This window comes from Hevea brasiliensis, chromosome 6 (genome assembly GCF_030052815.1).
Source record: "Hevea brasiliensis isolate MT/VB/25A 57/8 chromosome 6, ASM3005281v1, whole genome shotgun sequence".
Taxonomy (NCBI): Eukaryota; Viridiplantae; Streptophyta; class Magnoliopsida; order Malpighiales; family Euphorbiaceae; genus Hevea; species Hevea brasiliensis.
Window position 1 is genome coordinate 17,294,513 of NC_079498.1, and position 12,491 is coordinate 17,307,003.

At 33.6% G+C, this 12,491-nt stretch overlaps 1 protein-coding gene across 1 annotated transcript; it reads right to left on the reverse strand.

The window, feature by feature from the left end:
- Positions 1-314: 314 nt before the first annotated feature.
- LOC131180592 (uncharacterized) lies at positions 315-2,095 on the reverse strand. The gene is made up of 3 exons (XM_058147938.1): positions 1,857-2,095; positions 536-672; positions 315-430 (listed from the first exon to the last, which is right to left on the reverse strand). The coding sequence occupies exons 1-3, from the start codon at positions 2,093-2,095 to the stop codon at positions 315-317; spliced, it is 492 nt and encodes a 163-aa protein (XP_058003921.1).
- Between the last annotated feature and the right edge of the window lie 10,396 nt (positions 2,096-12,491).

Consider the following 12,491-nt stretch of genomic DNA (forward strand, 5'->3'; position numbering starts at 1 on the left):
ATGCACACTAATCACAAATTGTATATCATTCACAAGTTATATCAACAATATGCACAAACCATGTTATCCACAAGTAATCACAAACTATATCAAGTATCAAGATTACCATTCATTACTTTTCTCCCCCTTTTTGTCAGCATCAAAAGAATATGGGAGAAATCATGCATGTCAAAAATTCAGTCTAAGTGCAGTAAATAAAACAGTCAAAACAGAAATTGATATAGCAGACTAATTTAAAGTTCAGAAAAACCAAAAGTAGCAAACTAAGTAGCAAACTATGCAGTATTTGTTAGACAAAATTCAATCAAATTGATTTATCCTTTCAGCCTAGAGCTTCTTCTGATTGGTTTTGGAGCAGCCATTTTCAGCTTTTTGGGCTTGACAGGTTTGTCACTCAAGGTTTGAAGAATTGCAGCAGCCAATTCAGTTCCTGGTGTCAAGGGAATAATAGGCCCATTGTTAACTCGATTCTGTGATAGTACGGACTCAGCTGTAGACTATTTGCCAGTTTTAGCCTTTTTGCCAGATGGTTTACCAGTTTGCTCTTTCTGCTTACTGCTTTGTTCCTTTGGAGCTGTTTTTCCCTTTCCTTTTCCAAGAGCAACAGGAGCAGGGGTCTCTGGTTCTGCCTCAGACTCTGAGTCACTCATATCCTTCCCACTACCTTCTTTGCTGCCTCCATTACCATTCTCATCATTAGAATCATCGTCATCTTTTTCAGCTTCAGCTTCTTCCTCTTCTTCCTTTTCTTCCTCTTCTTCCTTTTCTTCTTCTTCTGTTTCTTTCTCTTCCTCTTCTTCTGTTTCTTCTTCTTCTTCCTCTTCTGTTTCTTCTTCTTCCTCTTTTTCTTTCTCTTCCTCCTTTTCTTTTTCTTTCTCAGCTTGAGAGCAGAACCGATGTGACCTTCTTGGTTTCTCGGCTTGATGGTTGAAATACCCAAATGAACTTTGATTTTAAACAATTCTTCCACAATCTTGTACATTAACATCAAAGTCCCATCAACTTTAGAATCAAGAGCATTCATAAGAACAGTTTGAAAACTTCTAAATTTCTGTAGCTCTCCAAGTTCCATTTCAACAAATTCTCTCAAGTTGTTTACTTCCTCCAAAATACCTTCAACATTAATAGTGCCACTTGCACTATCTTTGGAACTAGCACCTTGTTCAAACCTAAGCTTTCTACCATCATCATCTTTTTGCAAACTTGTGATTGGGATCATATTGGTCCTAAGTTTCTCGGTTTCCAAAGGTATCCCAAAGTCTCTAAACAGATCATTAAGAAGATGGGTATAGGGTAGCTTGTAAGGTGGTTTCCATTTCATGATTTGCTTTAGCATAAAATAGGCAAGATTAAATTCAATTTGGTTCACAATATGCCAAATTATGCAAAGATCAAGGGTACTCAAATAGTTGGGACTGCCAGTTCTAGGATTCAACACATAAATGATAAAACTATGAAGAATTTTGATGTGTTGATGAGCATGAGTAATGCTAGTTTTATCCTTCACTTCCCCTTTAAACACTTCACCCTCAAAATCTTTTTTGTTAAATCCACCAACAGCAAAAACATCTTTGTGGGAGCAGATTTTGTTCCCACTGTTTGGAATTCCTAGGGCTTTAGCTAATCTAGCTACTGTCACTTCATAAATTGTCCCTTTCATTTTCACCTTAAAAGACTCATCTTTGTCAGAATCATCAACCCTCAAATTTTTATAGAATTCTTGCACTAAATCCACATACACTCCTAAATCCACATACACTCCTTCAGTGTCAGAACACAGTTTATCCCATTTTTGATACTCAAACAAGGATTGCAAAGGAACAGAAACTTCAATAAAAGCAGGCCAGTGAATATACCTTGGCTCATGAATAGCCCTCTCCATATGTACAACTGGAGCTTTTGAAGTCTTTTTCTTTTTGGTTCCCTTTTCTTGAACTGGCTCACTGGTTCTTTTCTTGGGTGTTTCTTTTGGTTTGCCAATTACCAGAGGAGCATCTTTTTGTGGAGGAGGTGACGCAGGAACACTTGCGTCAGTGGAGTCCGATGATGAATATGTGGGGATTTTGGCTTTCCCTTTTCCTTTGTCTCTCGCCATAACCAATCTCAGAAGCAAAATAGGCCGTAAGGACAGTGAGGACTGAGATTATAAATTCAGCGATGTGAGCAGCCAATATATATTTATATATATAATCAATCGAAGCATATCATCATTCATTTAGCACAACAAAGCGCAATGGCAAAAAAAAATTAGAACAGACAGCAAGAGATATTTGGGTTCTTACGAATCCATGGCAATCAATTTATTATTATATACCACATTTTACGAAATGTTAATGCCCAAAAAAAATAAACAACTGAGTGCTAAAACAGAACAAACAAGCGACAGCAAATCAAACAGAGTAAAAAAAAAATAAAAAAAAATTATCAGCATATTGCGAAAGCAAATAAAACAAGCATAGACAAAATGTAAAACGCGATTCCATTAAAGTTTTAGATTTTATACCCGAATATCTTGAAGCAGAGTGCGAATCGACTTAGGCAAAAGAAAAATATCCAACAGCAAATAATTTCTTTCGGCAGATTTAGAGAAATAACGAAAACGAAAAATTCTGGGGATTTTCTATCTTGAAACAATCGATTTAATCGATTCACTGTCAATAGGTTTCGGGAATATTTAAGAATGATGAAGGGAGACGATGGCTTGGCAGGGTGCGACCGAAATGGGTTTGCGAGTGGAAAGAGAAATGCAGCCGTTCGGGTTCTGGGAGACGGAGCGACGGAAGGAAAAGAAGTTTTGAATTTTAAAATTGAAAAGACACAACTGTAGGTTTTTGCAGAAAATAGGTAGCGTGTAGCAGAGGAGAGACGGTGAGAAGATTGATGGTTCAGAAAAAAAATTGAATCCCGCGCAAATTAAAGTGTTAAAAGTCCATTTTGCCCTTAAATACATAAAGATGCAATACTCTAAGTAGAGGGGTATTTAAGTAATATGGGCTTTAAACATGCAGAATAGGTGCTCGAAAAAAAAATAATTTCAAAGTTTTAGAGCAATCAGACCTGACTTCCAGTTTGCCAACGAAAAAGTAGGAGCAGTGGTAAAGCATTTAGCAAACAAGAAAATTAGCAAACGGATTAGTATGCCACTGTGATCAAATTCTGCAGATTACTGTTCATATCTGATATGATCCAGAATTTTTCAAATTGCACCAAATATATCAGAATGCATCTTTAACACTACAAACCAACATATATCACTTCATTTTCATATGGAAACATGAGAATGCATCAAAACTTAATCAAAAGCATCAATCATACCAAGTTCTCTTCTTATTTTGCAAAAAATTTCCTCACTAAGTGGCTTTGTGAAAATGTCAGCAAGCTGTTTTTCAGAAGGGACAAATTCGATTTGAATATCACCATTTTGAACATGATCCCTAATAAAATGATGTCTAATTTCAATATGCTTGCTTCTAGAGTGTTGAACAGGATTTTTTGATAGGTTTATAGCACTAGTATTGTCACATCTTATGGGAATGTGATCAAATTTAATTTCAAAGTCTTCAAGCTGTTGTTTCATCCATAAAATCTGTGCAACACAACTTCCAGCTGCAATATATTCAACTTCTGCAGTAGAAAAGTGCAACAGAAGTTTGCTTTTTACTGTGCCATGAAACTAATGCATGACCTAGAAATTGACAAGTTCGGAAGTGCTTTTACGTCAATCTACTACCAGCAAAATCTGAATCACTATAACCAATAAGATCAAATGATTCACATTTTGGATACCACAAGCCAATATTGTGAGTGCCAATGAGGTATTTAAAAATTCTCTTAACTGCTACAAGATGAGATTCTTTTGGACATGACTGAAATCTTGCACATAAACATACACTAAAATGAATATCTGGTCTAGATGCTGTTAAGTAGAGTAAAGAACCAATCATACCTCTATAAAATTTGTTATCTACCTCTTTACCTTTTTCATCTTTCTCCAATTTAATTGTTGAGCTCATGGGAGTTCCAACACTTTTCATATCCTCCATTTTGAACTTCTTTAGCATATCCTTTATGTACTTGGACTGATTTATAAAAATTCCATCTTTCATTTGCTTAATTTGCAATCCAAGAAAGAAGGTAAGTTCACCCATCATACTCATTTCAAATTCACTTTTCATCATGTTGGAAAATTTCTTACAAAGAGAATGGTTAGTAGCACCAAAAATAATATCATCAACATAGATTTGCACAATAAGCATGTCTTTTCCTATTTTCTAAATGAAAAGAGTAGTATCCACTTTTCCTCTTTTAAAATCATTTTGAAGCAAAAATTTACTAAGTCTCTCATACCATGCTCTAGGAGCTTGTTTTAAACCATAGAGAGCTTTAGTAAGCTTGTAAACATGATTTGGAAAGTGAGGGTCTTCAAAACCAGGAGGTTGAGCTACATAAACTTCTTCATCAATATATCCATTTAAAAATGCGCTTTTAACATCCATTTGATAAAGCATGAAATTCTTAAAACATGCAAATGCACACAACATTCTAATAGCTTCAATTCTAGCAACCGGAGCAAAGGTTTCATCAAAATCAATACCTTCCTCTTGGTTGTATCCTTGAGCTACTAGTCTAGCTTTATTTCTAACTACATGTCCTTTTTCATCCATCTTATTCCTAAATACCCATTTAGTTCCAATAACAGAATGTTTTTTAGGTTTAGGAACAAGTGTCCAAACTTTGTTTCTTTCAAATTGATTTAATTCCTCTTGCATAGCAAAAAGCTAATTTTCATCATTTTGAGCATCATCATATGTTTTGGGTTCAAATTGAGAAACAAAAGCAACATTACCAAAATATCTTCTAAGTTGAGCTCTTGTCATCATTCTTTGTGATGGACTATCAAGAATGTCATCTTTGGAATGATTTCTATGGTACCTCCATTCTTGTGGAATATCTTGATGTTGAGGTTCCTCAATTTGTAGTTCTTCCACATTTGGTTGGGAGTCATCTTGAATTTCAACATTTGTGGAGCAAGGGAGTTCTTCTTCTTTGTCATTTTGATCATCCTCCACTTGCTCTTTTGATTCAAGCTCATCATTATTCGACTTCTTTGAATTCAGAATCTGCTCAATTTCATCATCACAAGAATCTTTCCTTTGCAAGGAAGTGTTAGCATCATCAAAAAGTATATGTATTGATTCTTCCATGGTCAATGTTTTTCTATTGAAAATCCTATATGCTTTGCTATTTGTTGAATAGCCTAGAAATATTCCTTCACAAGATTTAGCATCAAATTTCTTAAGATTCTTTGTCTTTGTTATTCAAAATGTAACATTTGCAACCAAAGACATGAAAATATGCAATATTGGGTTTTCTTCCTTTCCATAGTTCATAAGGAGTTTTCTTTATAATAGCTCTAATGGAAACTCTGTTCAAAATGTAGCATCTTTGTATTCTGACACACTTGAAATATTTTGGTAAACTGTTTTCATTCAGCCTTGTTCTTGCCATTTCTTGCAAAGATCTATTTTTCCTTTCAACAACTCCATTTTGTTGTGGAGTTCTAGGAGCTGAAAATGTATGATAAATACCATTTTGAGAGCAGAAATTTTCAAACAAATTATTTTCAAATTCTTTTCCATGATCACTCCTCAAAGATGTAATGCAATATCCTTTTTCATTTTGAGTTCTTTTGCAAAAAGCTTCAAATATATCACAGGTTTCATCTTTATGAGCAAGAAAGAAAGTCCATGTGAATCTTGAAAAATCATCAACAATTACAAATGCATAAGCCTTGCCTCCTAGACTTCTAGGTGTGATTGGACCAAAAAGATCAAGATGCAACAATTCCAATGGTCTAGACGTAGTTACAACATTTTTTGATTTAAAAGATGATTTTGTATGCTTACCAAGTGCACAAGCTTTGCATTGAAATTCTTTTTCAAATCTTAGCTTTGGAAGTCCTCTAACAAGGTTCTTTCTAGAAAGTTTAGCAAGTGTACTCATGCTAGCATGTCCTAATTTTCTATGCCATAACCATGCACTATCATCTGAAGTCATAAAGCATGTTTCACAATTTTCTTCAAGACTTGTTAAATCAAGTAAGTAAATATTATCTATTCTAGCACTAGCAAACATAACATTATTTCCATGAATTTCACAATGTGTTGAAGTAAAAATCACTTTAAAACCGTTATCACATAGTTGACTAACACTTAAAAGATTATACTTTAATCCTTGAACTAATGCAACATTCTCAATGCAAGGATTTTTACCAATAGTTCCACATCCAACAATTTTAGCTTTGCTTTTATCACCAAATTTCACATAACCTTCTTCTTTCAAGGTAAGAGAGGAAAACTTGCCTTTATTTCCTGTCATGTGCCTAGAGCGACCACTATCAATGTACCAATGTTACATTTCAAAGATACTCCTTAGGCAGACCTGAAATCAGTTAACTGTTCTTAGGTACCCAAGCAACTTTGGGTCCTTGAATGTTAGTAACATTAGGTAGGGTTCCTTTAGGCACCCATACTTTCTTTGCCTTAAAGGTTCCTTTCCTAATAGGACAAGTATTAATCATATGACCTCTATGATTACAATAAAAGCATGTAATACTCGGTTGTGAAAAGGATGTAGCTTTAACAAAAAATTGTTTGTATTTTTCATACTTCATAAATCCATCATATACAATTCCAGATTTTTCATTTGTGGATCTTTGATTCCCAAGAAGTATATCAAGTGTTTCTTTACCTTTTGTAAATTTAGATAAATCTCTTATCAAAGATTCAACTTTTTCTTCAAGAATTCTATTTTTCTCAAGAAGTTGTTCACACACTTCTTTTGATCTTTGAAGCTCATCATTAACTTCCTTAAATAATTTCATTTGAGATTTATAAAATTCATTTTCCTTTGAAACCATACTCAATGAAATATTTTCTGATCTTAAGGCACAATTTTCATGAACTAAAATTTTGCATTTCTTTTTAAAAGTTCTATACTTATCATATGTCTTCACAAATGCAAGTTCTAATTTATCAACATTTGAAAGTTCAAGATTTACCTCATTTTCACTATCTTCGATGTGTGAGCTTTCACCTTTTTCTTCAATTGCCATCATGCAAGTATTTGCAGCCTCTTTGTCACTTGTTTCATCATTTGATGAAGAGTCACTATCACTCCATGTTGCCGCCATTGCCTTTTTGCTTTTGTCCTTTCTAAACTTATTTTTCTTCTTCAAAGTAGGACATTTTGGCTTAATGTGGCCTGGTTTGTTACACTCATAACAAACTATTTCACTTGAATGATTTGGAGTCTTTGGAGCATATTTCTTTGTGAACTTCTTGTATTTGCTTCCACCTTTTCTAAATGCTCTTTTGAATCTTTTGACTATCATAGCCATATCTTCATCAGCACTTGAAGCACTTGAATTATCACTTGAACTAGCTTTAAGAGCAACATTTTTCTTTTTCTCATCTACTTTTTTGGACATGAAAGCTATGCCTTTCTTTTTCTTTTGATCACCTTCATTCTCATCTTTCTTATAAATCATCTCATGTGCAATGAGAGAACCAATTAGCTCATCATAGGTGTACTTTCTGAAATCCTTGGTGTCTTGAATAACAGTAGTCTTTGCTTCCCACGTCTTTGGAAGAGACCTCAGAATTTTCTTTACAAGTTCTTGTTCTTCAAATCTCTTTCCAAGAGCTTTAAGTAGATTTACAAGGTCTGTAAATCTGGTACTCATCTCGCAATAGTTTCACGAGTTTCATCTCAAATAATTCATAATCACGGATGAGGAGGTTTGCCTTTGACTCTTTTACCACATCAGTTCCTTCATATGTGACTTCTAGTTTGTCCCATATCTCTTTTGCAGTTTGACATCCTGAAACACGATTATACTCATTAATATCAAGAGCACAATGAAGAATGTTAATAGCCTTGGCATTTGTAGAAATTTTCTTCCAATCATTATCATCAAACTCAACTTCAGCTTTAGGAATTTGTACAGTTCCTTCACTGGTTTTATAAGGAATATAAGGACCATCTTTAACTATTCTCCAAGCATCAATGTCAACAGATTGTATAAAGTTTCTCATTCTAGTTTTCCAAAAGGAGTAATTTGTGCCATTAAAAAGTGGTGGTCTAGTGATGGAATAACCTTCAGCTAAGGGGGCATGTATACCAGCAGAATTTCTAGATGAACTAGCCATGTGTGTAGATCACTCTAAGGGGTTTAATCCTCAAGCAAGAGAGACAAGCTCTGATACCAAATTGATGTCCAAAAATATGTCCAAGAGGGGGGGTGAATTGGACTTTAAAAACAATTTTCGGTTCTTGCTCAAAACCTTTGAAAATTGCAGCTAGGTTCAACTAAATTAACTAATGTGAAAAATGAACAATATAGCTCTATTGACAAGTTGACTCAAGGTTAAGCTATATGCAATCAGTATACTGATATAACAGACTATATAAGCATTCAGTAAATATATCAATAATCTAAATATGTTTTTAACACAGCAACCAGAGCAGTATACCAAATATTCCAACTGACAGCAAATCAAACAACATGCATATTAAATCAAATATCAGCAGTTTTAGCAGTAAAAGCAGATTTAGCAGTAAACTAATTTTCTCAGTCTGCAGCAAGATCAACAGCATATGATATCAATTTTCAAATCAGCAAAAGCATATCAATCATAAAGTTAAATTGCATAAATGTAAAGAGCAAGGGTTGAGAAAATGAACACTGAAATTTTTATAGTGGTTCGGCTTCAACTAGCCTACATCCACTCTCTCAAAGATCCCACTTTGAGTCTTCTCTCCACTATTCTTCTCTTTTGAAGGCAAGAGACAAAGCCCTTTACAAATCTTCTCACCAAAGCTTTTACAAGTAGCTTCACACTTCTACCAAGTGTTATCCCAAACACTTTTCACAACCAAGCTTCAATAGGTGCTTGAATGACCTCTCACAAATGATAATAATGTGTTTAAAACTCACTCTCACTCAATACAACAGAATCTATAAAGAAGAGTAGAGTAAATAAGCCAATGATGAGCAATAAAACACTTTGAGCACTTTGAATGAAAGCTTTTATGATTTTGAACAGTAGAGGGACTTTCATTAAGTACAAAATGGCCAAAGGAAGGTGTATTTATAGCTTTGGAACATTTTTTACCATTGCAGAACTCATTTGAACGTTACAGATACGAATTTCAAGAAAATAGCCGTTATTTAGTCGTTTTCTGCAATGTTGTGCAGAGTTGAAACAGTTAGCGTACTTGAGAAAATAGCGAACCAGTTAGCATACTAAAATAAGTAGCAAACCAGTTAGCATACCAGGAAAACTTTTATGCATAACTTTCAAAACTATAAAACTTTACACCAAATCATAGTCAAACACTTTTTAGGCCAATAATGATATTTAAAAGAAAATCTTTTGAGGGATTGAAAATAAGCATCATTGACTTTTACTCCTTAATTCTTTTCACAAGTAATCCTAAAAAATAAAATTAACTTCTATACTATATGTACCTTCAATTATGATTTTCAATGTAGCCTTGGAAGGTAACATTTTCTTCTTTGATCTCCTTTGATTCGTCCTGTGTTATCCTTAGAATGTCATCTTTTCTTCAGAAGCACGAATCCATCATGAAATCCTTTTGTCCTTTTTCTTTGAGATACACAACACTTAAAACAATGTTAGTTTGATTCTAGTTGAGTTTTGGTATCATCAAAATCTATGCTCCTTTGAGCTTGTGGGGTCAACAGTGAATATTAACCCCGAAACACAAATTTTAAAGAACGTCAAGTTTAGTACATTAGAGCTAGGTAAAAGTAAATTTAAATTTATTTTTGGATTTATGCTAAGTTATAATACTGAAACATTGTGAAACTGTGTGTTTCAGTGGAAAAGAATACCGGGAAGGAACTCGAGGTGTCGAGTCAAGGCCAAAAGGCGAATCATATAAGGTTTGTGCACAACGTAGAATTTCTGTAAATTTTCTTCTGCATATTATTTTGAATAAATTGAAATATTGAATTGTGACATCATTGTGATGAAATATTTATTATGCTTTTGATTTAAATTGTTGAAAGTTATTTGTGTATATTTGAGATGGCATAAATGTTTAGTAAATTGTTAAGATAAGTTTTGAAACCACAGTGTCATGACCATATATTTGAATACCTCACTAGCATGACTAGTAGGGGAAATCAGTTTCGAATTTTGATTCCTTCTCTGGCTGAAGTGTTGAGGTGTGTGCTAGTAGAAGAAGAAAAAGAATGGGTTCCCATATATTTGAGCTAGCTAGCCTTGTGATGTGACTTCTCATAAGCCTCTGGCTATTGAGATGATATTTGTTTCGAACGGCATGATATAACTGTGGGTTTTATGAAATTGGTTTTGACACTTTGAAATGAAATTGTTTGGATTAAAATCTCATAATTCATATTTTGTATTTAATTCTCATGTTCAGTTCAATTTTTGAATAAATATGATTTAAATTCTGCATAAAGATTATTTTAGTATGTTGTGCACCATCGAGTCCTAGTACTCGTGATGGTCATTATTCTGTCGTAGATATAGAGACTAGAGGAGCAGCAAATTGAGCTACTGAGGATTGAGGAGCTACCTGCTTTGAAGTTATCGGGTATATTTTATACCCTGACTGTAAAAATTTATTTTGATGTATGTAATGTATGTAAAGGTATGGACATGTAAAACTGGTCTTGAGCAGTTTGTATAAAGTTTGTAATAAATTTTAGTTTGAATTTCTTTTAATGTAAATTTTTGTAATGATGTATTTAAATTGTTTTACCTTTAATGAAAAATGAATGGAAGCATTTTGCTTTAAATTGAATGAAATTGATTAATGGTATTTTGATGATTGTTGAATATTGAAAATTGTGGGTTTGAATTTTTAGAAGTTAATAAATGATGATGAAATTGATTGGGATGATTGTGAATTTGAAGAAGTTGTTGAGACAAATTATTGGAAGTGTTTTTTTTTAGGTATTTAAAGAACTGTTTTCTCAAAATACAGACGGCACTCTGCCGAAATTTCTATAAAATTTGCGGAAAAATAAAATGGGTCAAAAATTTTAACTAGTTTTTCACTTTAATTAAATGTTTTAATACCTATTAGAAAATGATCACCACTTATAAAAGTAAGAAAATTGTTTTAAAATCCCTTGTAGGGTACTTAATGAGTTATCGGTAGGTGAAGTTCGGTAGTTTATTAGTTATTCTACGGGATCATGTTATGCCTTACAGAGGGGTAAGGTGTGACAGGTTATCTTGGGTGTAATTGGGTTTATGAGTAGTATATTTTTAAGCTTGTAATTGATGATTTATCATTGTTGATTGTGAAAGATGGCATGCCCGTGGATGTAGGCCTATGTGAAGCGGGTGAACCATGTAAATATTAGTATTTTATATGTTTACTTTATTTTTTTTGTAGTTTATATGATTTCATAGTGCACAACAATTTCCTTAGTGTACAAAATCTTTACACTTTCCTAGAAGGAAAATGAATAATTTTAGTATCAGTTAAGAGTGCAATCATAGACGACTAACTGCATATAACAAGTCTGGTGTTGCAGGGGAAAAAGATTGAAATATGCAATCTTCAAAACTCGTGTGTGATGTAGATTAACATATGAATAAAAAAAAAGTGATAATTAACAACAAGAAATTAAGAAGTTATAGAGAGCAAGCAATGAGTTTTTATTCAGCGTTACTGGATGATCTTAAATTGGAGTCCCAGTCATAGCCAATTTTACCAAAAAAAATGAGTTATGCAGAGCAGTGAACACGGACTGGCTGAACCGTCAATCTAATTCATGAAAATTGCAATTGGGATCAGAATCCTACCAGGAATGAGCAAAGAATGAACAAAAAATATGACAAGTTAAAAGTTAATAAGCATTAGTGTAGGAACTGATGTCAAGACAGGGAATTTGTCATGAACTGGGGAAGAATTCCTCAAAGTATGCATCAATTTCTATGCATTTCTGACGTAAATGAATTCCTTGCACTGGATCCACAAATCAGGCCTCCATTGAAACTTAAGACTGAAATCAGGCAACCAATAGAAACGGGCCTCCAGAAATTGTGACTGAAATGAGCTTCACTGAAATTGACTGAAAATTGGCCTCCTCTAGACATGGCTCCGAAAACTTAGGCTCTGTTTGAATGGGGTGAGGGAAGGGTAACTAATGGAAGGATAAGGGAGGATAAGGAAGGGGAAGGGTGAAGAGGGTTATAATAAAAAAAATCTCATATTTGGAAAGAAGTGAATTAATGGAAAGATAAAGAAATGTAATGTATATTATTCATTTTTGGAAAGAGGTGAATTAATGGAAAGGTAAGGAAATGTAATGTATATTCTTCATGTTTGGAAAGAGGTGAAAGAAGGATAAATAATTATTAAAAGTACAAAAATACCCTTTTTATTAGATAATTTATTAAATGGTAAACTCATTATGATAG

Bases quoted from the DNA above. Each gene is read 5' to 3' on its own strand.
- LOC131180592 (XM_058147938.1), bottom strand. From the start codon at position 2,095: ATGGCGAGAGACAAAGGAAAAGGGAAAGCCAAAATCCCCACATATTCA. The intron at 673-1,856 runs GTATATTCACTG...TAATGGAGGCAG, and splicing joins AGGGCTATTCATGAGCCAAG to CAAAGAAGGTAGTGGGAAGG. The intron at 431-535 runs GTAAACCATCTG...CCTTGACACCAG, and splicing joins TAAGCAGAAAGAGCAAACTG to GAACTGAATTGGCTGCTGCA.